A 27885-nucleotide genomic window follows, 5' to 3' on the forward strand; every position below is an offset into this window, starting at 1 on the left:
GAGCCCGACGCGGGGCTCGAACTCACGGACTGCGAGATCGTGACCTGGCTGAAGTCGGACGCTTAACCGACTGCGCCACCCAGGCACCCCTGTGTTTTCTTTTACCTACTAATTCATTTGTTTGTAAAATTTCTGTGACGACAGGATGACCAGCTAGAATTCAGTCTTTCGTGAAGCGTGGTCCGTGGATCACTAGCATCAAACTCTCAAGAGTGTTTTGCTTTAAAATGCATATACTTGGGGTCCTCCTTGACGGTTACAATCTTTGAGGTAGTACCTGGAAATCCGCATTATAATCTGTTCTCCAGAGATTCTGAGGTCCAGCAAATCCGAGAACCAGTGAGCTAGAAAAACGACCTAGGTCAGCAGATTATAGTGCCAGGACTGGGGTCAGCCTTGCAAAGCACCGAGATTTCGCTGCCTGCGCCTGCTTTTCTTGACCTGGAAAAGAGCCTCGCTTGAAATTGCGTACAAAGACAGCATGCTTTGTTTTCTTGGGGATTTTAAACCTGGGCTCCATGGTTAAACGGAGAGTTCACAGTTTTCGTTAGCATCTCAAGGAGGCTTGTTGCCCAAGAAAGATATGTTCCAACACTGGCTTAAAATCTTGCTTTCCAGTTTGGGTGAGGACTAAGCAAAAGGAATTGGGCACTCCCATTGGCCCAGATGGTGCCTGGATCTCACATTCCTTCCCATTTCTATTAATGTCAGAGGAATTCTGAAGTTTATGAAGAATGAGAAGGTTTGGCTCTTTTACTCCCAAACGTAAAGACCGTTTGGACATCATGATATTCAGTTTTCCTCTCATAGGAACGGAGAGGACAAGACCAAGCTATTTATGAATCCCACAGTACAATACTTCTAGAAAGACAGACACCTATACCAGTGTGTATGAAAGTGTCCTGTGATCCTTCTCTTAAAAGTTTAAAGCTAAATTTCAGCACACGGCAAGACTGACTGCACTTCTCTACTTGAGAGTCTGGTGTCAGGACAGACCCCGCCGTCGTGCCTGAGCCTACGAGGGGCCATAGAACCTGGACGTGGGCTTGGAAACCAAAATATAACGTCAGCAGTTTTCTCTTTCATTTATTCCCTCTTATCAAAACCAACTTTGTAACTCAGGGGCTCTGTTCATAAAAACATAGATAATTTCATTTGGAAGGCCCAAGAGCTTCATGCTTGGGGTTCAAAAAAAATTCTTCTTATCCCCTCCGGGCACAAATGTCGGAGGGCTTGCACTGCTTGCAAACCCTCCGAGTAAATCAGTGCTGGGGAGCCTCTCTGCTCAGAGGACCGGGAGGTCAGTTACTAAATACACACAGAGCCCTGCAGCAGGAGTCTCTGGGAAGAAAAACGCACCCGCAAATACAACTCCTGACTTTAAGCCTTCCCTTTTATTTTTAATATGCTCAAAACCTCTTCAAATTCATTCTTACTTTTGTAGGTTTTTTTTTGAAAATTTATTTAAAGATGTCTCATAATGAAAATCACCAGTAGAGTGTATTTTCAGGGGTATCATCCAAACAAGTATAATTTTTTTTCAGAAAGCCCTTTTGTGCAACTGCAAAGTATCTGGGGGCAGATATTCAGAATGAAGACACTCCAATACTGTGAATTTATAATATGCAAGGGAATACCATTGTTCACTGAGTGTGAAAGTCCCCACGGACTGCTTTTCCAGACATGAATACTCGGCAAAAGAGGCTCGGGTTCTGGCAGGCACACGGTTTCCCCCACGTGAAATGAGGAAACCCACCAAGAAGCAAGGACCCTGGCCGCCAGCAGCGTGCGGTCGCTGGGAGACCAACAGGTATTCACTTTGCAGCGTGAGTTCAGCATGGCCCCTGATGAGATTTCACGAAGGTGCTGGAGCCCAGGGGATTGGTGAGAGGCAGGCAACACCATCCTCTCACCTGAGAGGGGTGACCACCTGCATTTCTAACTCTTTGAGGTTATGCCATAAAAAGGCTTCATTCTTCTCTGCCTCTACTCCAGGCCTCCTCCTTCGGTAAATCTCTCTGATCAGAATCCTGAAGCTGGAAAGACCCCCCCCCCCCCCCGCCGCCTTTTCCCATCCTGATCACCAGGACCCAGAACGCTGCTTCCTTCTGCCCACACGGATTAGCCAGCTCACGAGGAACATCTGGGTCGTGGAAGGTGTTAGTGCACTGAGGGGTCACAGTCACATCCCTGACTTTGGCATCAGGCAACTTTTAGCTTAATTCTCAGCTCCACTGGGGTTTGTAGACAGGTTACTAAATCCTGAGTCAGTTTCTTCCTAATATGGGGATAATGGGAGTGCCTACTTCATAGTGCATAGTGGGTATGGAGAGGATGAAAAGAACTCACGTCTGTGGGGCATCTAACATAATGCACGGCACAGAATGTGCTCCATGAATGTTGGCTACTGATGAATAATATGTATGCATATATTCACATATATGTGAGTTTCTATGTATGTATCCATGCATGTATGTATAATATAGAAGTGTGTATACTCATGTGTCTACACTCATGTATTCATATGCACGTATACATATGTCAGTAAGACATATATGATAGCTACAGAACGAGGAAAAATGTATCAATTTCCATAAATTCTAACAGAATGGATAGAGAAGGCCATAATCTTCGCGTTTCACACAGAAAACAAATAGAGTGGGGGAAGAATAGAACAGCAAGCTAAAGGACAGGACATTGAAAAGGAAAGACTGGCGACAGGTGACACTTCCAAGGAAAAGCCCAGTCCGTTGCAGGCACCACCTCTCTTCCCCACAGCTGGCCAGATAGACCTAGAGGTTCCCCCCCGCCTTATCATTTCGCTAGTCCTCCTGATGCTCAGGAAGGACGCGGAGTAGTAAATTTCACCCCTGGGGCCCAGACGAGGAGAGGCAAGTGGGGCCCCTACAGCTCAACATCTGAGCAAGGGTCGTAATGCTGACCCGCACGTGCACAGCCCCAAGAGGAAGCACCTCCTTAAATTTTGAACCCTGTGCACCGTACCAGCTTCACCCTACACTGGCCCGGTCACCACACCTTGTCCAAGGGACCGGGGGGAATTTGGTAGATTACCTTTCTGAACCAAGGTTATCCACAGAGCCCATGGTAGAGGCCTCTTTCTGTCACTTCCTTTGCTGGTCCACGTCTCCCAAGCGGGACTGCTCCTCAGCCAGTCCCGGTCTGCTATTATGTGCCGTATCCCAGCCTCACTCAACACCCAACATGAATTCACTGCAGTCTGGCAACACCGGCAGGCTCTGATCCTGTCTATACCTTTACCTACAAATTTCTGACCTCCTGTCCTCCACCACTCTTTGGTGTGTGCCTTGACTTGTAGGGACTGCTGGTTAGAGCCGACACCACCATTGCTTTGGAGATGAATGAGTCCTGGTGAAAGTCTCCCTTTCCTGAGGGCACTTCAGCGCCCTGACCTCTGGGAGAATATTCGGTCCCCTTACCTCAAGTTTCAGTTCCCCTGGATGCTTCACATAGGAAACTGGAGAAAACAGTCATAGCGTCAGCTGCTCCGATACAAAACTTCAGGGTACCCATTCTGGCATCGCGGCCATGTGGAATCAGGAAAAGGGGAGCAAAAAGGATCTAGGCCCTTCAAGAAGGAATGGCATAGTGCAGGGATAGAGAAAGGCAACCAGAACATTTCCTAGGATTTTTCTTATGATTCTAGGTTTTCCAGTTTCCAGATTTCCAGGAAGCCACAGAAAAAGATCTAAGGATGCAAAAGGGAAAGAGGACTTTGGGGGAGGGGAGATATTCAGGGAAGACAGAACAGCCTATGCTGCCAACACACTCCTAGGCCAGTCACATTTCTTGAGGACCTACTATGTGTGAGTCAGGCACTTGCTAGGTGCTCGGGATGCTGGGATGGGTAAGCCCAGTTCCTGCCCTGAAGAAGCTAGTGTCTCGTGAGGAAGACAGGCATGGAAAAAGGTACTTTCCGTAACTGGCTTGTTGCTGGAATAGAATATCGTCCAGGATGCCATGGGAAACTAGAGAAACGGACAGTCCTACCCCAGTGTGATAGTCTGGCAAGGCGTTCGTGGAGAAAGTAATGCCTGAGCCGAGGAGCATATTCGTTCATTCACCGTTCATTTATTCAACAAATATTCATTGGGCATCAATGGCCTTTCAGACACTGTGGTAAGTTTGAATGATACAAATGACATATACTTTTGGGTTTTTTTAAATGACATATACGTTTTAAAGATGGAGACGTTAGGGGAAACTGCTATGAGTAGGCAGCATCAGTGATAATATTTTAGAGCTGATCGAAGGGCTCTCATCATCTCTCCATACCCACCCCTAAGTTCCTGATGCCTCCACCATTAGAAATGCATTCCTTTGTCCGAGCCACATTTAACATTGCCACTTCAGAACTTTACAAGTAGGTCTGGCCACAGCACAGGGCAGCAACTTGCCTGAGAGGACTTGGTGCCGGGCCTGGGTTGCAGGGGTTGCGGTAGGTACAAGACAAAAGTAACCAAGGGTGGCCCAGTCTCTTTTTCTTCCAGGGAGTGCTAGGAGCTGGCTTAGCAGGCCCAGCCATCTAAACCAGCCGATCCAGCTAGCACAGAGTTAGGATGCATGCTTCACAGGTTCACCCAGACAGCCCCTCAGCCTCTGTCCACTGTGAAAACACGGGACACCCAAGTTGAAGGGAATGCTGAATGACACCACGTGGGTGTGCAGTGGTCTGTGACCGGAAGGTTCGCTGGAAGCAATTTGCAAAGGAGGCCTTAGAAAACCACCTGGATGGCTATTGTAAATTAAAAAAGGAAGAGATGCCACTTTTTTCTGAATAATTTTTAATACTAGGTTTATGGCTGGGTACATGTGATAGTCATTACAGCTTATTTAACTCTGAAATTATCTGGCCCCTCAAACTCCCCTGGGACCAAAGGAATCATGGGTCAAATTTTAAAAACAACGTCTGAAAGAAGATGATATGCCTTTCCTTAAGGAGAATGAATTCAAACCTATAAGAGGAAAAAAAAAAAGTCAGCTCTCTCTAGGAAGGATCTCTATCGTTTCTTATATTTGCTGTGTGTTTTCAGGCGTTTGAGCTCAGAAATTCACCCAGGCACACAGTTTACTTTAGTCGGCCCTTGCGCCCTTCAGTCCTGCCATCCAAGCTGCGCCTTTTCTAGTGGGGTTGTTTTGGAGATGGTCCAAATGCATTCTGAACCCTGAGCTCAAATCTCAGAGGCTTCTACTTCTTTGGAGCCGAACATTTCATCAGGAGCTGGGAGTATGGGAGTGAGTTACACAGAACAGCTGCGCGGTACCCACCACCCTCTCCCCAAGGATGACAAGGAAAGGAGGGTGTTGCAAGCATTCCTGAGCAAGCCAGCTAATCTGGAGGCCGAGCCTGCTGGCCGGGAGCTACTCTCAAGAAGGCTCCCGCTGGAATTACAGCATCTCACAAGTCCTATCTGCAAAGTCCTCCTTCTTCGGAAGAGTGGCTAGGACATGGAGGGGGCTGCAGGGGCGGGGGGAGGGAGAGTCAACGAGAGGGCCAGATGGGTGAAAAAGGAAGCTCTGGAGTTGGGGGGAATTTCCTTTTGGGAACAGGATATTCTCTATCATTAGCTGCTCACAGGAAGGAAAATGGGAAAGAAGGGTTTCTTTTCAAGTGGGGAGAAGCCCAGCAGCCAGTGAACATGCCTGATTTGGAATGGCAGGGCCGGGTACTTACGTTTGGACCGGCAAGTGCAAATGTAAATACTCAGACCCCTTTGAACTCTGAAACTGTTTGCAGCTCAGGCCAGCACTCCAGCGAAGTTTTATTGGAATGCCATTGTGTCCTGGCACCTTACTGCTGTAGAGGCATCATCGTCAGGTACAGGGCTCTCAGAGTCTGGCTGGGTTATAGAAGCTCTGAACCCCTTGGTCGCACCACTCACTGATCAGAGGCACACTCACCGTCTTGGAACCTCCCAGACAGCCCCTTCCTCCTCTTGGCAGAAGCGAAGATGCTGTGTTTCAGAAGTCTGTGGCTGGCTTTGGCCAAAGCTGTCATTCCCTTTGTTACTTACACAGAAAATGTAATCCCTTTATATCATCTTTACCTAGAGCGCAGGGTCCCTTTTACCTATTTTACTGAAAAAAAAAAAAAAAAAAAAAGGACAGGGACCCTCTTTCTAGCAGTTTCACCCTGCCCCCCCATGATGTTGTCTAAGAAAGATCCCAGACGGAGCATTTTCCCATTGAGGTTACAGGAAGGTGGCAGTTTGGAAAACTTTTACCGCATATCCATTTTGAGGTGCCTCAAATAATAACGTAAAGAAAACATTTAAATACGAAAGCTAAGGTGAGGATGGGGCGGGGGGGGGGGAGGGTGTTGCAGAGAGCAGAGAAGGCAAAAGCAGACTCCTTAGCTTTATATTAACCATCATGGTCAATGGCTCCTGTGAAAGGGAGACGGTAGTTTATATAAAATCTTGTCAACCTACCTCGAAGTGGAAAGAAAGGCTCGTAGGAGTGATTGAAGAGTTTGTTTTATTTATTCCCTGCATCAGAAGAAAAATCAAGAGCTGCTTGGCGAGTCAGACGTAAATGAGTTATACAGGCCACTGACATGGTGGACCAAACTTTATAACAACCACATTTGCCGCTGTCAGGCCACAGGCTTTAGTGGCGCCAGCTGTAATTACGGCTGATCACCTTTAATTCAGAGCTGCCTGCCTTGATAAAGGTGTCACAGCAGCAACTGTGGCATCAGCATCAATTGGGGATGTCATGCTCCAGGCAGACGGCTGGAGAAAGCTCTTCCCCACCCCAGCCCCCAGGGTCAGGCAGACGGCTGGGCAAACCTTGCTTTTTAACTCTTCGCCCTGAGTGCGGCAATATTCCCTGAAGCTGTGATTTAAATTCCAAGGGACTCAGATTAACAGCCCTGTCCCCAGCAGCAGAGATCTTTAATAAACGGAGAGATTTCTCTGAACTGCGGAGTTTAGGAGTTGGGATCCTCTCCGCTTGCCAACAGGAGACGATACAAATGTTTATAGCACCTATTCAGTTCATGGGTCACAAAACCAATGAGAGCCAATAGACTCTGGCAAAAGCTATGATTATTTTTGAAAAAAAAAAAAAACAAAAAACACAACCCCGAACCAAAAAAAAAAAAAAAAAAAAACAACAAAACCAAACCAAACCTTGCAACCCCACGCCTTTCTTCTGCTTTTGTGGTATTTAAAAAAAATTCTAGTGAACTTCCCATTTTTTCAAAATCACATTTTTTTCCTCCCTTTTTTAAAGGAGGCATTGAAGGGTGAGAGGAAGATTGAAGGGAGAGAAGGTAGGGTAAAAAAGTTGTGCTGACAAAGCAGCAAGTCTCTGGACTGTTCTAGGTAAAGTCCTGGGCGGAAGTGTGAAGGATAGAATCTGCAGTTAAAAGGGCTTCACTGCTGTTAGCGAAGTGATGTTTGACTCCCCCCACCCCCCACCCCCCACCCCCCCTCCACCACCACCCCAGGCTGGTTTATCCTCACTCTGTAATTAAAGGAGAGACACACATACTGTTTGTTCTCCCTGTATCCTTTTAAACTCACAGACAGCCCCACCTGCACTGGTTCCCCCCCCCCCCCCGACCCCCAGCAGGTAGAGGAACGGATAGCTTGTCTTTCATTTTGAGGATGGACGTGCTTTAATTCCCTCTTCCTTGGACAGCTCACCTGAGAGTGGGGTGCTAATCTCAGAAAGACAAGCTTTGTGTTTTGCGACCAGGGAGGGGGGCCTTTTCCCTTCTGCCCAGCACAGGCCGGGGGAGAAGCCACTATGATTTCCCAGTTCTTGATGGCTTCAGACGCAGGCGCGTGTTTGGCCCCAAAGTGGGGCTGCCCTTGCTGACAGGGAGGTCAGATGTGAGAAATCTCTGGAGGGCCGGTGGTTGGCATCCAGTGACAGAAAATCCCATCCAGCTCCAGGAAAAAAAAAAAAAAAAAAGGAGCCTTGAGCAATGGAAACCGTGCCACCTGAAGGAAAGCTTGGGCTGGGGACCTGTCTTGGTTGGTCAAGCCCTGTCCTTCCAACCTGATGGTTCACCCACTGGGACTCCACCTCTGCTGGTGTCTCCACTCCTGTTTCCAAACGCGGGGACTTTTTTTTTTTCTTTTTTTTTTTTTTTGTAACCAGCATATTGTGTTTAAATCGGAACCAGTGGACCACAGAACCCCCGGTCCCTCTCTGAGTACGAGGCAGCTGTTGGGCCCTCCCCAGGCGGCACTGTTTCCCCCTCTGTTTACTCGTTTCTAAGGGCAATTGCACCGCGAAGGCTCCCTGAGTCTGGAACTCGGCCTGGGGCTGTTTTGGTTACATTGAAGTTTTTGCTTCAGTTCTGCCAGATTTAAATGGTGACTTCACCAGCACTGAGCTAAAAAGGAGAAGGGGGAGGAGGGCGAGCCCAGGAGAAAGAGCGAGCAAGTGAGCGAGCCGGAGGGAGAGAGCCAGAGCTAGGCGCAAGAGAAGGGCCAGCGCATTACATCATCGCTTGGCCTGGAATCAAGTGGGAAGGATATGACTCACTCAGGCTAGTTAAGCTTTGGCTCAAATTCTACACACACTCATTCCAGAGCTCTCATGTTCTGCACCTCAGGAGGGAATTCAGCCTCAGTGATGTCCATGAGGTTTGTTTTTAATTTTATTTTCTTTTTTCCCGATTTTATAGAATTTTTTTTGCCCCTACCACCTTCTTTTCTCCAGTCTTCGTTCCCCCTCCTTCTCTTCTTTTTCTTCCCCTTCTCCCCTTTCTGCCCGTCTTTGTTTCTCCTCTTCTTCCTTCTCCTCTTTCCCCAGCCCCTCCGCTCCTCTTCGTGTCCCGAAGAGGCATTTCTTTTCACTTTGATAAGAGTTTTTGTTCTAGCACAGCGACCTGAATGAGTTGAACCGAGGCCGGGGTTGGGCAAAAAAAAAAAAAAAAAAAAAAAAAAAAAAAAAGGCAGAGCAAGCCAGAGCGACAGGAGCAAAGAGGCCACAAATAAAAAGCGAAGCGAGAAAGAGCAAACTCGGGCGAAGTTTCTTTGCGGCGGTGTCGCTCCTAATCGGAGGAGACAGGGAGAGAGTTAAAATGCAGGAACCAATCGCTTCAATGGTGATGTAATGCAAGAACCGCAGGGTAGTTAAGTAATGTGAGAGCAAGGGGGTCAGGGATGCAAAGCATTTACCTGCTCTCAAGGGGTTTTCAGTTTATTATCAATTGCAGTGACTGTAACTGGCTTCAGACTGCAATCTCTAATTATTCACAGACGCCCCTTTTTTATCTTTTATTATTAAAAGTAAAACTATATTACGGTATTTAAAAAAACATGATATTATCACAGCTGTGTATTATTTTCCACCAGGATATTCTCCCTCTCTCTCTCTCTCTCTCTCTCTCTCTCTCTCTCTCTCTCTCTCTGTGTTTCTTAAATGGCTCAAAACGGTTGTCTTTTCAGAAGGTCGAAGTGAAGTGATGGCGTGGGGTGGGGGGGGGTGCTTTCTGAGTGTAACTGGTGAATTGCAAATGCCTGGAAAAGGATTCGGTGTGGTGTGCTATTGCATTTATTATTAAGAATAGACGGTAGGCTTTTACAGGAATAGATGCCGAACGGCCGAGGTAGCGGCCGTCTTTTGCCCATTATTTCAGCTCCTGTGAACAGCGCCTGTGCGTTTGCCTGAGGATTTTAACTTTCTGTTGTTTTATGTGACAACTTAAGCCAGTGCTATCGCTGGGACTTCTGTGTTCTTGAATTAATTTTAAGGTGATATGCCGGGGTTGTGGGAGAGATGATGAAAACTTCCTGATTGATTTGTCTGGACCCAGCCAGTTAATGTTGGCGAGTCAGGAATTAACACTAAATAAATGGAGAGAAGGGCAGACGATGCTGTTCTTAATGCTTCCAGGATCTTGTGTACCCAGAGAGAGAGACTTATATTTTGAAAATTACTACCACATTTCTGTGTGTGTCATAAAATATATTTAATGCTGTGTTGCACTGCTCAGGCTGAGAACTTTCTGAAACCATCCGGCATCATTGTATAGTTACCAACTGAAGCCCTCTACAACTAGAGACCCGGCCCCCCTGAGAGCAGTCCTGACTCCTGGCTACTCCAAAACTTCTCTTTGCTCATTTCACTGTGATCATCCTACAGTGAGATGCATAATGAGGCCTGGGGCATGTATCAGAGAGGTGTTTACGTTTATTTGTTGACTGCATGTTTTTCATATAATTGTGACTTTTTAAGGATCTTCTTCCCTCTCTCCTTTTTTGGGCAGTGATGGAAGGGGCAGGGGAGGTAGAGGTAATTTTTGGAAGCAACAGCATGGTGTGGTGGAGGTCAAGAGGCCTGAGTGCAAATCCTGATGACCTTGAGCAAATCACTTAAAGCATCTGGGCTTCATTTTGAAATGAGGGAGCAGACAAGGTGGGCTGTAAGCCCCTCCCCCACGTGTGGAACCAATCTGAGATGGTCTCTGAAGTCCCTTCCAGCTGGAAAGTTCTGTGTCTGTGTCTGTGTCCGTGGTCTGTAAAAGTTTTGCTAAAAGGTATTTGGCATAGCCTTTCAGAGGAAAGTACATTTGAATTCAAGATGCATTCGTGCCTTCAATGAATGGAGGAGGGTGAGGAGAAACATGTCTTTCTCCACTTTGAAGATCGTGTTTGGTTTTTGCTTTTTGGCATGATGATTCCTCTTGTGAAAGCCTGGGTTTTCAGATGCTACCTGCAAGGGATCCTCAAAGAGAGATGATTATGTAGGTGAGTCTGTCAGAAAGAGTGGCAGAATAGCGAGGGAGAATTCACTGATCCTGCAAGTTTCCCAGATGCATAAAATGATGCTGAAAGTGCAGCAGACATGTATGTTTCATTCACTCATAGTGATACAGAACAGTATTTGTAATGAATTGACTCCCCCCAAAAGATTACATGACTCTTTGATATGTTTTGGTAATTTTATTTAAAAACACTTTTTTAAGTCTTATTTATTTTGAGAGAGAGAGAAGGAGCGGGCAGAGGAGCAGGGAGAGAGAGAGAGAGAGAGAGAGAGAGAGAGAGAGAGAGAGAGAGAATCCCAAGCAGGTTCTGTGCTGTCAGCCCAGAGCCCAATGGAGGTGGGGGGCTTGATCTCATGAACTGTGAGATCATGACCTGAGCTGAAATCAAATGTCAGACGCTTAACCGACTGAGCCATCCAGGCTCCCCAGGTTCAGTCATTTTAATGCAAACTCAAGTTTTTAGTTGAGATTGCAGGCTACATTTTAAAGCTTCAGAGAATATGAAAGGCAAAACTTTTGTGCTTCGTAGAAAGATGATTTTCCCAAACAACATCCCCATTCTTCAGCCAAATTCCAGGGCCGTGGCCTTATTGTAAAGTATTTCTGGACCAGGCTTAATTGTGCCTAGGGAGAAGGGCCACAACTATGCCTATCTGGGGGGAAGAATTATCTGGAGCTGAAACGAAACCACCGGTGAAGGTTATTAGTCATTGTGCAAAGTTTGATGAGTGCCAAATGTGTGCTTGAGACTCTTCAGGAATAAAGAGGGCATGATTTCTTTTTTTAGAGCATTACAATCTCTGTTGACTTGGCTCTGAGTTGTTCACCCATAATCAGAAATGTCCTGCTTACAACTGACAGGGAGACAGGGCAAGGAGCGTGAGCCCAGCCGTGCTCTTGGGTCAGAGGAATATTGTCTCACTTCATCCCCAGGGTGGCCCGAAAGGGTAAGAATCAAAGAATCGTCAGCTCCACTGTCTGGAGATTGTTTTGTTTGAAGTTCTTGTTTTGAGTATTATTTTTGTAATTGACATTTTTATTGAGAGAACTGTTGACTTGTGTGCATTTGTGAGAAGTAATAGTGATCCCACATACCTTTAGCCGGTTGCCCCCAGCGGTGACATCTTACAAAACAATAGTAAATATCACAGCCAGAATATGGACATTGCTGTGATCCACGGCCCTTATTCAGTTTTTCTGGCTTTAATTTGTTTACATGTGTGTTGTTTTTATCGGTGTGCAAACTGAGGGCCAGACAAGCTCTGACCCCTTGAGTTCACGCCACACTAGGTCTATCTCATCATCACTGGCAAACTTTCCACCACCATCACGACTGTTGGGGGCCTCGTGTCAGCACTTGTCAGTGGGGAATCTTGGTGACATTGTCTATGTTTCACCTTCTTTTGGGGCACGGCCTGACTGGCCCCTTTGCTCTCCATAGGGGTCCCTGGGACCATGCCTCACATGTTAGCAGGTGAAGGGGGAGGCAAGGCAAGGCTCTGATGGCACAACAGAAGAGGCACAGCTGTGTTCCCTCTGTATGCAGGCACGGAGCTGAGAAATGCCAACTGTCCATGCCTGAGCTTAACCACAGCCAGTGCTAAACGCCGCATTCTTCCTCTTGCCCTCTCATCTTTGCCCTGCTGGATACATCTCTGGCACCAGGGGTCAAGCATCTACTGATCAGGGAAATAGTGTAGGGTTTCCTGAAAAGAGCACGGCCTTTGGGGTCAAAAGGTGCCTGTGTTCAAATCACTTTTCCACTTACCAGTTGTGTGACTTTGGCAAGCCACTTAAAACCTCACTGTGCCATAGTTTGTATCTTCTGTGTAAAATGAGGGTCACCATGCCTACCATGGGAGTTGGGAGGGGTGGAGATCTCTTTTAAGATCTCACTCACAGCGTGCAGTGGGATCACAGGAAGTCAAGTCTTAGCTCCTACTGCAATGAGAATGGCCGTAAAGGCTTCTCTGGGAGAAGGCTCTGTGCAGGTAACCAACTTCAGACTCTAACTGGGCCGCTTGTTCACACATCACTCAGCCTTCTTCCTTCGCCTGCCTGTCTTCCCTTATGCTCCTTTTTATCCAGAAAAGCAAGCAGGTCTGAGATCGTATCAGGTACGAGAGAAGCAAAGGCACCATTCACATTAAAGCGAGGTGAGGACTGACAAATTGCCAGCACCCCGAGTGGAGGGAGAGATGAAAACGGGGGAGGTTGGGGAGAAGACTTACGTCCTCATTCATGCTCAGCTGTGGCTTCGTGAACGGGAAATGAAGTGTAATGGAGGTGAGTGATTTCGCTCCTGAGAGCTGGATTCCATTCCTGGCTTGAATACGGGGTTTAGATCTGAGTGCCGTATGGGTGCAGTGTGTATCTTGAGAGTTGGGTGAGGCTGCTTAAGCTTGCTGCCTCCCCTCATGTATCTTCTCTGGTGGTCAAATGGCGTTTGGGGACCGAAGAGAAGGGGATTTCAAAGGTGGCAAGTGGAAAAGTACTGTGATGGTGAGGTTCGTGGAATCATGTAGCGGTAATGGGGCTCAAAACGTTACCTCCGGGGCTCCATTCGAGGATCCCCGAGTCTATGCTGGAAATGGGGCCCAGGCTGTTTCAAGTTGTGTGATAAAAATGTCTTCTCACATTTTATTTAGTTAAGTGTTGGTCAGGAAGGCCAGGTCATTAAGAGGCAGAGATTAGTATGGACTGATGAGAGAGAATGAGCACTGTCATGTGCCTGATAGAAAGTGGGATAGTCAACTCTGGAACTGCACTTAAAACAAAAACAAAAAAAGAAGCGGGGTCCCTGGGTGGCTCAGCGGGGTAAGCACCCAAATTCGGCTCAGGTCCTGATCTCGTGGTCCGCGAATTCGAGCCCCGCGTCGGGCTCTGTGCTGACAGCTCAGAGCCTGGAGCCTGCTTTAGATTCTCTGTCTCCCTTCCACTCTGTCCACCCCCCACCTACCCACGCTCTGTCTCTCTCTCTCTCTCTCAAAAATAAATAAACATAAAAAAACAAAAGGAAGCAGTGGTTTGAACACTGGCTTCTGTTTCCTGCTCCCTTTTTGTGTGGTTTACATGGGCCTTTGACCTTTGGAGGGGACTCCTTTGCACTGGACTGCAGAAAGGTGTGAGTGCAAGTACCTGAATGAGTGATCATAGTCCAGGGATGTGGGGAATAGCTGAGAGGAGGAAGGAAAATGAGTGGCATTGATAAGGGTGGGTGAAGCCAATCAAAATTCTGTGGTCTACATTTGCGTGTGATTTGTAAACAGTCTTTCCTAGTCTTCTTAGAGAGTACCACCAGTGCTTAGAGATTTATGTATTTCATGAGTCTCCGTGGCAACAAACCGGGTTCCCTGGCTACTTACATCCCTGAAAACTGAAATTGACCTGCCTTAGAACTCCAAAGCCCACTACATAGTACAGATACACTTTATAACAAGTCCATACATCTTTCTTCTTGCACTTACGCTGGCAAGAAAGCTTATTTAATGACTGATGGAGCAACACTGTCCCCAAGAAGAATTAATCAATAGTCCGCAGTCATTATGGAGAGCGTGACACAGTAGTTCTACAACAGACGAAGCCCATCCAGCTATCGGCGAAGTCTTCCTTTCCTGCACAGAATACCAAAAGTTGAATTCTACCTTATGTATGATTTCTTTCTTTGGCGTCTGAGTGACTGCAATAGAACTGGATGTGTCCAAAAAAACAAAGCCTGGAAAAAATAATAATAAGGCTCCAAATGAATGCCAAGGTATCTGTTAATGCACAGACTCAATCACTCATCTTAATGGGAGATGGAAATGAGGCCAACGGGCTGTGTTACATAAGCTGGAATGCCTACCATGAGTTGCTGTGTTTTAGGAGCCCGTGGACTTTTTTTTTTTTTTTCCTTTTAAATCAAAGATCTTTGAAGAATTGAAGTCCTATTGAGCTGGACATGTGCTGATATGGCCAAGCTGGCCTCGTCTAGCCTGTGGACCTCTTGGCGGCCCCCCTGGCTTTGCCACTCTGCCCTCGGTGGGGTCCATGTTACTGCTAAGGGAAGGTCTGTGAAGCAAGCTCTTGTCAGAGGTGGAACTCGTTGATTCGAAATCTGATACGGCCCATGTGATTGTGCCCTGAATTGTGTTGGAGTCAGATCTGTGTTCCAACTCTGGCTTTGCCACTTGCTAGCTATGTGACTGTTGACAGTCTGTTGAAAGTTTTGAGCCACATTTACTTCATCTACGAGACAGAGTCCATGAAGTGGTGACTATAAAGCACTCAGCATAGTAGATGTTCAGTAAATGTTAGTTATTTAATAATGGGACCAAATGGGACCGGTTGACATTTTTGGAAGTCTGGATGATGACACATTTGGGGCATCAGTAAGGTAAAGAGAAATGCTGTCATTCAGCAGTTCCTTCCCCGACAGGTAAACTGAGTCACAGAAGGCGGGTGAGACTGTGAGCAGTAGGAGAGGGGAGAGGAGAGTCCTATTGTGGACCCTGTTCTGTGTCACCAGACCTCTTCACTGGCCAGAAAATGAGGTCTCAGATCTCTCTGTAAAGCAGTTTATTTCAGTGCCAAGAAGAGGCAGGTCTTACCCACTCCCCCCCCCCCCGCCCCCAACCCCCACCTTTATCTAGTTAAGTAGTAGGTTTCTTTTTTAGATGGCATAAAGCAGGTTTCCTTTTGCATCTGTGTCTTCTTAACCTTCTTATTTGTTTGAATACTTCAGTCAGCTCAGCCGCAGTGCAATAAAAGGCTGATCTTCTTTAATTCCTCGGGAATTAATCATAATAACAGCAATTATGATAAACCCATTTAGTGTAAATGTAGATGTAAATTACTCTCGCGTTGCATTTTCGCCTTCCCTTTGCTCTCAGGCAGTATCCACCCTTACACGATTGCACAGTGGCCTCTCTCTAGCCACACCATTTTTCTGAATTCCCTTCTTGACCTAGCTTGGAACATGGCTGCTTTCTGGCCTCTTCCTTCCATCCTGGGCAACGAGGAAGCTTCAGTGTACAGGTCACAGGGGACGTCAGCTCGTTAGGCTTCCCTCTCACCATCCAGAACTTCTTAGCGGTAGAATAGTAATCCCATAATTCTAAATGCATCGATAAGGCAGGAACCCTAGAGATCCTTCAGCGGAACCGTTCATTTTATAGATTCAGAAATCGAGGCCACCTGAAGATGTGGTGAATTATCCAGTATCCATACAGCAGAGAGATGAATTATCGTAAAGCTATTTGGTGGCAGGGCCAGGGCCTGGCTCGGATGCAGTGAGAAACACATGTCTGCCCCGCCAGGCTATTGGGTTTCCCAGTGCCAAGAGCTCCATCTTCTTGCTCAAGCGTATGCTTTTTCGGGCCTCTTTTGAGTTCTGGCTCCTGGGGAGGCTGTGGTGGGAGAGAGCAAAGAAAGACTCAGATGAGCAGGGGCACAGGGGAGACCGACCAGCTGGCTTCGAGAAGCTCAGAGTCATTCAGGCACCTAGCAGTATAGTGACTCCACCCTCCGGTCTGGAGGGAGGGACGGGGAAATAAATGGACAAGATAGCTCGCTTTCCACCTCCGGCCAAAAGCTCCCTGGTGTCTCGTTAGTGGGTGGGGCGTGCTGTCCCTGGGCCATAAATGAGATGGGGTAACCGTCCAGGAGTCTGGCTCTCTGCTTCCCACCACTCTCGCCTTCCTCCCTCTCCCTGCACCAGCCCTCACTGCACTGAGTGCGTGTCTGATGAGGACAGCGTTTGGAATCCGCCCCAGAACCAGCACCCACCCACCTGCAGGATGTGACCTCTGGGCTCTGAAACTCGCTGCTTCCTCCCTCTTCCTGCCCACCTAGGGACCGGTTTTAGACCACAATTCCCAACACAACCCACTTCGCACTTTAATCCCAAAGAGACTCAGGCACTCTGTGACCACAGAAAACTTGTCACTTCATTACAATTCTGAAAAAGAAAAAAAAGAGAGAGAGAGAGAGCGAGAGAGCAAAGGGTAATTCATAGTTGTTTTAATGACTTTGCATCCTTTCCCATGGAGGCAGCTTTCAGCTGTTAGGCACAAAGGATGCCAGCTCTGACATCTCACAGTGTGACGGGGGCAGCGTTTTTCATAATGCTTTATCACAAGATTCTTCACAGCCAGTTAACCCAATTAATCTTCCCACAGTAATTATCCAGGTGCTGTACAATTCAGCTTCCCTGAAGTCTCCAAAGCTCTGCTGTGTGAAGATGAACTATTATGCCTCCCGACCTTGAAAGGATGTTTCTAACTAATTAATGATTGTTAAGTGCTTGGAAAATGCACTTTGGAAATATGCTGGTGCTAATATGTCTGAAGCTCCCCCTGTGCTGTTGCACAGGATGCAAGTTGGAAATCATTCCTGTCATTTGTAAATCATATCAGGAAGAAGATGACCCTTTCTTTTCTCGGCTAGGTATCTGGCCCCCCTCCCTTCCTGCCTCCACCACGCATTTGTTCTTTGTCCATTTCTCCTCATCTGTGAAATAACCATCTTTGGTGCAATAGGCTAGTGATTCATAGGATTTCCTCCGTGAGGTGAGAAGTATCATTCTGGGTCTGTTTAACCGTGTGGTCTTTAATGAGGCAAACTGAAAACTGCTAATGGCTGAACTACGAGTAAAAGAGACATGTGTGTTTTTTTTGTTTTGTTTTGTCTTGTTTTGCAGGTGGTAAAGTGGCTTTGAAACTTTTTTGATATGAACGACAGTAAGAAATATTTTATCTTGTAGCCCAGTATCCTCACATGTGTGTGTTTATGTGTGTGTGTGTGTGTGTGTGTGTGTGTGTGTGTGTGTATAGTTTGATGAAACAGTACTTAATTTTTACTGCATAGGACGTTCTTGGATATCTGATATTCTATTCATTTTTCTGAGATACTAGTCACGTCAGATTAAACTGATTTTACCGATTCCTCACCAACTGACCCACTAATGAACTACATTCAGAGTTGGAAAAGCATTGACATGGTAGACACGTCACAAGAATCATGGACAAGGGTCAGGAGACCCGGGGCATGTTGCCAGTTCTGTCCCAACACTCCAGGATTCCTTCCCCAAACCTTGGGGTCCTCATATAAAATTAAGGTATTTGTTTTTAAACAAATTTTAAACTGGATTTACTCTCCAAGTACTTTCTGGAAAATCCTCTCATTTGGAAGCCAAGCATGGAAGACAGAGCCCCCACTGGCCCGCAGCTGCTCCCTTAACTCACGTCTGCGCCTCTTCTCATGAGCCCTTGAGACTCCAAATTTCATAAGTCTCTTCTAGTGCTGGAATTCAATGACCATTTTATCTCCTAGGTAATAGATTCATCTCACGGAACACACCAGGTTTTACTTCTGTTGATTCTGAGCTGGGATTCTCTATTGGGGATCTTCGGAACCCATGGGAATTTTTGCTCTAGGACCATAGTTATACTCCGAGTCAGTTTTTAGCTTGTTCTTAGGCCCCACGGTCTAGGCTTCTCCAGGGAAGAAGGAGTCCGAAAGGTCTTTGGCAGATGCATGAGCAGGCAGACATGTGAGGACCTTTATTTATGCATCGTGTCCACAATTTTTTTTTTTTTTGCCTCCTAAATTCAGCAGGTTCCTGCTTTTTAACACAGCTCAAATCATTTGGCTTACAGCTGGTAAAATACAATTTTCTGGTTCTCAGAAAGAAAGACTTTTCAGACTTATAAAAGAGAAGCTCATAAGACTTCTTGAACATCAAATAGCTCTTACAAAACACCATTTTGATGAGTTAAGTGTAAATGAATCAGAAACATACGGATTAAATTTCCCTTGAAAGACACATGGGTTTAAGAATTAAGGGGGGAAAGTGCTTGGCAAGATGGATTTCAGGTTTTTGCCAAACCTCAAAATGTTTGAAAAATGGTTTGAGACATTTTTACTGAACGCAAAATGCCACGGAGTTCACCCATCCCAGACATAATAGCGAATCTTTTTGACAACAACTTTATGACAAGAAAAAAGGCCTGTGGGGCTTAGCCATTTTCTAGTTCTCCTTCAATAACCTCTTCTTCCCCCTCACCACCCCTGCCCCCTGAAAAAAAAAAAAAAAACCCTTTATAAGGCTAAGAGAACTGTCTGATTGACAAACTAAAGTTTCAAGTTGGGCAATTACCAGAAAATAACCCTACAACTCAAAAATACTTGGATTTTTTCCCCCCTACACTACCCAGAGTCAATTATACCATTTTCTAAGTGGAATAATACACTCTAGGGATATACACCATTTGATATATTTTATTCATCGGTGTCTAGAGCAATGCACGGTTCTTCTAGTCATTTGTCTGACAGCATAATTCCAGCTTCTTTGGAGAGGGGAAGAAAGCCCACTAAAAGCAAACAGATTGGAGCGAACTATCCATTGGCTTATTAAAACAGCCACAGTGTGGAAATGCTATATATTATAGAGGCAGGGCATGGGTTGAGGTTTTCAAGTTGCTGGGAATGGTCTTGGAAACTTGAATTCTGTTATAGCTTCTCGATCTGATAAGCTGGTTTAGAGCTTCTCCACACTTCAGAATTCTTACCGGCCTGAGGAAACTCAGGAGCAACAGATTAAGGACCCAGGGATTGATCGGTTGAGAGCCGTACATCTTATGGATGAAATGGCTTCCAATTAGCTTTTACTAGCTATTCCTACTAGCTAGTCAAAAGGCGGCTGACACTTTTACAACCTCATTTTTCATATGCAAAAGCACAGAAGGAGTGGGTTTTGAGTGAGAGCTGCAAGCAAGTGAAAGAGTCTGGATGGGAAGGCGTGGGCTCGAAGCTACCTTGTCTCATGCCCTCTTGTTTCCTTTTCATAGTTAAGCTGGGATCACCAAGGTTTGCTTGCTTGCTTCCTTCCTTCCTTCCTTCCTTCCTTCCTTTGAAAGAAAGGGTGCATTCAGTGACTGCCAATATTGGTTTAGAAATGAGGGGACAACAACCTACTTTTCAAAAGGTTTCGGGGCGCCTGGGTGGCGCAGTCGGTTAAGCGTCCGACTTCAGCCAGGTCACGATCTCGCGGTCCGTGAGTTCGAGCCCCGCGTCGGGCTCTGGGCTGATGGCTCAGAGCCTGGAGCCTGCTTCCGATTCTGTGTCTCCCTCTCTCTCTGCCCCTCCCCCGTTCATGCTCTGTCTCTCTCTGTCCCAAAAAATAAATAAACGTTGAAAAGATCTTGGAAAAAAAAAAAAGGTTTCAAGTCATATAGACCAAAAGAAAAAAAAAAAACAAGTAACATACACAAAAAAAAAACCCAAACCCAAAACAAACACACAAACAAAAAACTCCTATCTTTAAATCTATAGGTTTTAACTCTGTGCTAGAAATAATGGGGAAATCCGTTATTATGGATTATTTTGTTAGTGCAGCATTTGACACAGTGCTTTGAGGTAGGACCTTCCTCCCTAGGAGCTGAAATTAATTTGTTGCAAAAGGAGCATCCAAAAAGGAGAGTAAAAGTCACAAGAAACACAGAAAACTACTTTCGGGCACCTCCAATGAAAATGCTGCATAAAAGTGATGGTTAAAATATATACCCACCCCCAACTCATACCCATCTAGCTTTATGGAGCTCAAAGTAAGAAATGGAAACTAGAAATCTGGGAGAGAAAACTCCAGTTATACCAACTTTCTGTCTTGGAAAAGGCTTCAGAATCAGTAAAAGTAGGGCCAAATTCTCGCTGCATTTTTACCCTTTCCAACGCAATTTAATATAGGGATAATAGGGCCAAGAAGGGCTTCTTTGATTCTGAAAAATGCTGAGCCCCTGCCTGGAGCTCCCAGCACCTCCCCTGCTCCCACTTACCCCAAATCTCTTCCTTTATTCCACTGCCCCCTAATTCAAAAAGGATCAAATAGTGCAGAATAGCCTATCAAATGGTTCTCGTAGTTTGTAACTCAGCCATCTACAGAAAATACTGGAATATCAGTTTTAAAAATTCTGAATATATGCATTTCTCAATTTGGCATCTACAAGGGATCAGCCTGAGTGAACGCACATCAGAGAGCCTGTATTGCTAGGTAGGGATTGGTACCATCCAAAGAGATTGTTTTCATCTCACGTTAAGCTATGAACATCAGTAATTATTTAATATACTTTTGGCCCATGTTGATGTACTTTAACAACCCGCCTTGCACAGATGGTTAACTCAGATCGGAGCCCCTACTACCAATATTCCCTCTCCCTTACTCTCTCACACACACATACATGGACACACACACGTGTGTGTGTGCGCACACATGCAGTGCAGAGCTAACATCTCTTCTTTCCTGGAGCAGTTCCTTCGTTTCTTCTTCTAGGACCCTTCCCCCCAAACCCCCATGGTGTTAGATATCATTGCGGCTGGGGTGGGGAGTTCTCCCATTACACCCATTATACTTACTTGCCTTGTGTAGTTCTCTTAATAGATGATGAGTTTCTTTCTTTCTTTCTTTCTTTCTTTCTTTCTTTCTTTCTTTCTTTCTTTCTTTCTTTCTTTCTTTCTTTTCTTCCTTTCTGATGAATTTCTTAAGGGCCAGGATTATCTTTTATTCACTCCCAGCCCCCGTTCCTGAAACATAGCAGGAACTGAGTTAAAAAAGCAAACTTAAAAAAATAATTTTAGTTGTGTTTCTGTTGGATCGCATTTTTTATTGAAGCCACAGAAAGTAGGTGGGACTGAAATTGCTCCTTTGCAAGCCCTCTGGGTCCTCAGTTCTTGTAGAAAATGCAAGGAGTAAAAAAAATGTGGTGTAGTTTTTGCTCAGATGATGAGCTCCCTGCCTGATTTCTCCCCTAACCTATGTTTATCTTGATGGTCTTATTTATATCTATTTCCTTTTGACAAAAATAGCAGCTCCAAAAAGTGAATTTACCACACAAGGGATGATGCTTTTGACTTGTGTCTGAGTTCACAGAGGTAGTTAAGATGCTGTCCCTGCGTGTGGATATCCAGCTAAATACTCATTTTCTGAGTCATCTGACTTCTGAGTTTTCACTTTTTTAAGAGTATAATTAAGATAGGTTCCCAGGGATTAAACACACACACACACACACACACACACACACACACACACAACAATCCATGAGTAAAGCAGACAGTCTATATGTTGAGACCCATCCATATAAGGAGATCTGTGGGCATCTGACCAAATTGAGAGAAGCATTAAGAGCTATTCAAAACCTACTGAAATGTCAACACACTTTTGAAAAGGGTCCATTAGAGATGCAAATGTGTGGTTCCCTGATTATGATAAGCACGGGAAAGAAAACAGTGAAACCCATTAGGAGGTTTTGAGAACTGGGTTTTGAAGAGTGTGAAGAAGGCAACTCTAGTTTCTGCTGAGGGCTGGGCTTCATGTTTTCCCCTCAGTCCTCCTCTGCGTTTTGAACCATGGTTCTCATGAATGAAAGGACCCTAAAAATTCCTCCATTTTTGGATAAACCCCATTAACTCATCTGTAAATAGGCCAACATTGAAATTCCATCTATGTCAGATAAAATTCATTTTAATAAGATTCAGTTTCTGGATTGCAAACCATAACTTGTTTGTGTAAAGGATCTGACATCAGACACTCAGGTCAGGCTTTTGATGTCTTCTGATTTGTTCTTACGGGGATTTTTCTTATAAAAGGTTAATTGCAATTTAAAAATCTGTAATTCTTACGACATAGTTTTCTACAAATCAGCTCACACTAGGGGTGTATTTCTATTTAATAACCGTTAGGGCTTTTCTGTGAAAGTAACTGATTCATCTAATCGGAAAGACGCCTTTAATTCTGGCTGTCTTGTGTTGTTCACACATGACGTCAAATGATATTCATAGTAATGGATAAATTGGGGCATAATTTTTGTATAATCACTCTCAGTGTAAAAAAAAAAAAGTAATTGATTTTTCCATCTTCCTTGATCTGGAAGGAATTGTATCAATTTCCAGGACGTCATAAAACAAAATATTTAAAGTATGTTTCAAATAATAATAAAAAAAAGAAATACTTAACTTAATAAAGATGTGGAATTCATTTATGAAGAAAAACACTGGCTGTGAACCAATAGGCCAAAAAGTTTGCCAGAAGCCTGCAGCAGACCATCATTCCTGGATGTCCGCTCTCTCCCCATCACTCCTGAGCCCACACCATATTAAGGAAATGAATTTTCTCAGCCACACTGGACTTTGACATCACTGATTTTGTTTACTTTGTTTTTGAGTAAAAAACCCAGAAGATCTTTTTTCAGTGTTCTACCTTATAAGGAAAGCAGTCCAAGGCACATGTAACTATAGTTCTTCATGCCCTATTTTAACTGAAGAGGTTTTCTTGGCATATATATTAAACGCTTGGGAACCTTACATAAAAATTATGGGTTTTGACCCATCTGGAGAGCCTCAACAATTGAAACCATTGGCAAAAATGGAAAACACTTAACTGTCATAAGAACAGTTGAGTGCTTCAACATTGACCTAAAGCAAAAATTATACGCCCTGGAATGGACATTTCCATTTGGCATTTTTGCTTTTGTGTTTCTCAAAAGAAATAGCCCCCAGCTTCAGAAAGGTGGAAAGATCAATTACTAATAGCATGTAGGCAAATACGGTGGTATATACACTTATGTTAGATCAATCCTCTTAACTTCTAGAATTCTTTCTAGCTATATTATGGTGTTTTTTTCTCCTGTATCCAAATGGGGTAGAATATTCCAGTAAGTAAGCACAGATTTTCCCAGTGGTTAAAGGAAATCAGAATGATTTTACCTCTGGCAGTCAAAAGATATATAGCCCTGCCATCAGGGAGGTAGAAATGTAATGGTAAAGTATGACACTAAATAAATAATCATACCTATAAACTTATTATTAGACATTGCATGAAGGAAAAACATACAGAGCTATGAGACACTCTAAATAAGAGGCACCTTTAGTTTGGGGGTCAGAGAAAAGTTTAAGAAAGTGATATTTCAACTGAGACATAAAGGATGAATAAGAACTGGTCCACAGAAGAGCAAATGGCTAGCCTTTCTAGGCAAAGGTAATAGGATGTATTAAGGCCCTGGGGTAGGAAAGAGCTTGGCACACCCTAGGGATTGAGTGAAAGCCAGGATGGGTAAAACACATCAAGTCAGGTTGGAAAGTAGTACTATAGACATCAAGAGGTACACCATGTAAAGGATGATTTTATTAAATCCCAAATGCTGAGGGAAGCCATGGAAAAACGTTGAATAGGAAAAGTCATGGTTAGATCATTGGTTCATGGAGATCATTCTGGCTGTAGTGCAGAGGACGAGGATCTTGGTAATGGACATAGAGCCAAGTGGATGGATTCCAGGTCTATCTGGGGGGTAGAGTAGATAAAACATAGTGAATGATTGGAAGTAGAGGATGAGGGATGTCAGAGTTAATGCCCAGATTCCACTAATTCATTGCATCCTATATTTAAAGAAATATGGGACACTTCCTAGAGAAAAGAGCCTGAAGATGAGCACTGTGTTACTCAGGGTTCTTCAGAGAAAAAATAACCAATAGGATATGGAATACATATATAATAAAATTTGCTACATATATAATCACTTATATATAATTTATTATATGATCATATTATATATGATTTATTGTAAGGAATTGGCTTATGCCAATTCTGGAAGCTTAGAAGTCCTACTATCTGCTGTCTGCTAGCTGGAGTCCTAGGAAAGCCAGTGGTACAAATTTCAGTCCAAGTCCAAAAGCCTGAGAACCAAGAGAACTGATGTGTAAGTCTCTGTTCCAGGGCAGGAGAAGGCTGATGTCATAGTTCAATCAATCAGGCAGAAGGAGAGAGGGTGGGAGGGAAGGAGGGAGAGAGAGAGAGAGAGACAGAGAGAGAGACACAGAGACAGAGAGAGACAGAGAGATAATTCAACTTTTCTCCTTTATTAAAATTCCATTTAGAACCTCAGTAGTTTGGATGATGCCCACGTCACCTTGGTTGATGCCCACTCACCCCTTGGAGGGAGAATCTGGTTTATTCAGTTCGCCCCTTCAGATGCTAATCTCTTCTAGAAACACCTTCACAGACACACCCAGAAATAATGTGTAACCAGCCATCTGTGTAGCCCATGGCCCAGTCAAGTAGACCCACAAAATTAACCATCTCAGGCACCATGGACAAGATCATCCATAGGGCTCAACATAGGCACTTAGGGAATGCTATCTTAGCTCTTTAGTAGGTAGGTCAAGCTAGCGTTTACTACTCAGTTTTCCCGACAACTGTCAGACTTGGAAGACTTTTGTCATTCTCAGAATGCCCATTTTTTCCCCAATCCCAATGGGGCCTGATGGCACCACATTGAACAGACAGAATCGCTTATTTAAGGGCCTGTCCTAGCTCCCCTAAAGAATGGTATTCTGCTTAATAATATGTGACTAACTCTGATGCACAAAAGAGTGAAACCTTTATTTCACATGCTAATTAAAAGGATCCTTGTTCACATGTGAGAAGAAACCTCCCTCCTCTCCTACCCTTCAGCACCCCTGGTTCCTGCCTTACTTTGCTAAATATGACCTGTACTCAGTGATCTTTGGAACCTGCCTTTTGTTCAAGGATAGGGAATGTCCAAGAGAGGCCAGTGACAAGTTACTCATCTGTCCCACCTTTGAGGAAAGCCCGTCCCCTACTGACGTGCTGCTTCTCCAAAATAAATAGTTTTGAGCTTCTCCACGAGGCAGGTTACCCACCCTTGATCATACCCGATTACATAACTTTCGAGTTGAAAAGGTCCTTGAAGATTATTGGTTCAGCCACCTTATTGTATACATGAAGAAATAGAAACTCTGAGGAGATCTTGAGGACACAGCCCAGGATCACCCGGCTGACACAGTGACGTGTCGCTGGGGTATTCGGATTCAAAGCTATATCATGGAGGGCTTGGTTACTTCACTGTACCTTTCTCTGGTCTACAGATTGGCACATTCTCTTCCGATGAGTGACTGACAGTCAGAGCCCTGAGGAGAAACCAGACTTTCATTACAGATCAGTGAAGGGATTTCTTAGGGAATAGTCAACTCCTATGAGCAAGCATAATGTGGCACACGTCCTGTAAATGTACTGTCATTCACTTACAATTTCTCTTTCTAGTAGGGCTTATTGTCGATAGCTAAAATTGACATTTACTGTGACCATAACCCTACCACAAATTAAAATCAGACCCCAAGTCCCTCTGGGGAAGATGTTTATTAAGCTGTAGGAAGACATCTGAAATGATACCAAATTACATTCTAAACTTGAAACCCCAAATACCACATTTGTTTGGAAGTAGGAATAGGGCTGTCTGGGGAATAATATGGGAAACTGAGCAAGTCACTGTCGTTGGCAAATGCAAGGCCGCCAAGGAAGGGAAAAGTGCCTTAGAAGTGACGCCTTATATACAAACTCCTGTATGTTTAAGCCTAAACAAAATTTCCTTCAGAATGAACTTAAAGGAAAAATAAGCCCTCTAACACTTCATGCCTTTAAAGAACAGACATGGAATTTCCAGTTTATATCTACAAATACAGCAAGAACGAGGTTGGAAGAAGTATCCTATCGATCAAAAGTATCCTTTGAACAAGTGTATCAAAATGCAAATCTGTGTTTCGAGGTTTGACCCAGCTAATACAGATAAGAGTGCATTTGGGGCCAGTCGTCTTTTTATCACTTTTGCCTCTTAGCATGTAGATGTCTGGGGGTGTTTGTGGGCAGTGGGTGTGTTTATGCACATAGTATGGCCACAGTCTCAATCTCAGAACCTAATGATAGGATCAACTGTGTCCACAGGGAAGCTATGCACAATGGCTTCTTTGCTTGTGTGTCCAGCCCACGACTAGATCCTTTGAGATCCTTAGATGCAAAGTGCCAAGTGTCAGTATTATGAACTCTATTGCTGTTATTTTATTAAGTGCTTGAGATTAATATCAATTTAGCTCATGATAAGTGCTCCTGCAAAGTGGGAGAACTTGAAACGTAGCTCAGGAAAGGTTGCTTACGGAGGATACCAGTTTCTTAGAAACTCTGCCCCTCCCCCAATCCCCTTGTTCAAGTCAATGATAAGCTGACTGTTCTTTCATGATAATGTGTCGAGTTATCGTGACCCTTAATAAGAAGACTGTCATGGATGTGTCATGGAGGTACTGCTGCCAGGAAATGAAAGACCATGTACAGTGAGGTAACATCATTAAGTCGTTCATCAAACCTCTACAAGGCTCCTACTGTGTGCCAAGATTTGTGCTTTTTTTTTTTTTAACGTTTCATTTTGTCAAGCGACAGAGAGAGACCGAGTGTGAGTAGAGGAGGGGCAGAGAGAGAGGGAGACACAGAATCCGAAGCAGGGTCCAGGCTCTGAGCTGTCAAGCACAGAGCCCGATGAGGGGCTCAAACCCATGAACCATGAGACCATGACCTGAGCCAAAGTCAAACACTCAACTGAGTGAGCCACCCAGGCGCCCCTAGCTTTGTGCTTTGCGATACTCTCTCTCCAGTCTAGTGAAGAGACTGGTACATGCTGTGCGAACACAGAGTAGGGATCAGCCTGGCCTGGAAAAAACCAGAGCAGGTTTCCCCAAGATGCCGATACACCAGGAGATACCAGGTCTCATAGTGACAGAAAAGTACAGTCAGATCCCTCGGAGAGGCTGGAAGTTTCTGGGTCTTTTTTCCAAACCACTTCACCCTGAAATTTAGAACAATATAGTTTTCCTTTGTATTTTAAAATGACATTAGCAATAATTTTATTTTCTAAACCAGATCAGTCATCTGTTGAATAGAATATACATCGATCATCTTCCAAAGGACAAACCCATACAAGATATCATCTCATATGTGATTATCAAAGCGTCCTCACACCATACTTATGAAGTGGGTAGTATAGCCCTACTTTTGCCGATGAGGAAACGGAGAAGTTAAATGACTTGTGCAGATCACACACTCATGGGCCGTGACAGAGCCAGCGGGTGGCCCAAAGCCTGTGCCTTGTCAGCCACACAAGGCCGCTTTATTCGATTTACTGGTTAATGATGGCAGCCAGCATTATCTCTATCATTTCTGTCAGCCACTCTGACTGGAATCAGTGAAAATAATAGACCTAATTTAGGACTCTGAGAAGTCTGCCAGTTCCTCGTCCTCCTCCCTA

At 44.8% G+C, this 27885-nt stretch overlaps 1 protein-coding gene across 4 annotated transcripts in view; it reads left to right on the top strand.

The window, feature by feature from the left end:
- CREB5 (cAMP responsive element binding protein 5) overlaps nucleotides 1–27885 on the top strand; it is a 401666-nt gene that overhangs the window by 260887 nt on the left and 112894 nt on the right. The window contains exon 1 of one of the 4 annotated variants that reach the window (XM_043589168.1): nucleotides 8501–8642. The exons of the other annotated variants lie outside the window; for them this stretch is intronic. Within the exon in view, the coding sequence (XP_043445103.1) occupies nucleotides 8596–8642 (47 nt within the window). The 5' untranslated portion in view covers nucleotides 8501–8595. Of the gene's footprint in view, nucleotides 1–8500; nucleotides 8643–27885 lie in introns of those variants that run through there. 4 annotated transcript variants of the gene reach the window in all.

This window comes from Prionailurus bengalensis, chromosome A2, assembly GCF_016509475.1.
Source record: "Prionailurus bengalensis isolate Pbe53 chromosome A2, Fcat_Pben_1.1_paternal_pri, whole genome shotgun sequence".
NCBI lineage: Eukaryota > Metazoa > Chordata > Mammalia > Carnivora > Felidae > Prionailurus > Prionailurus bengalensis.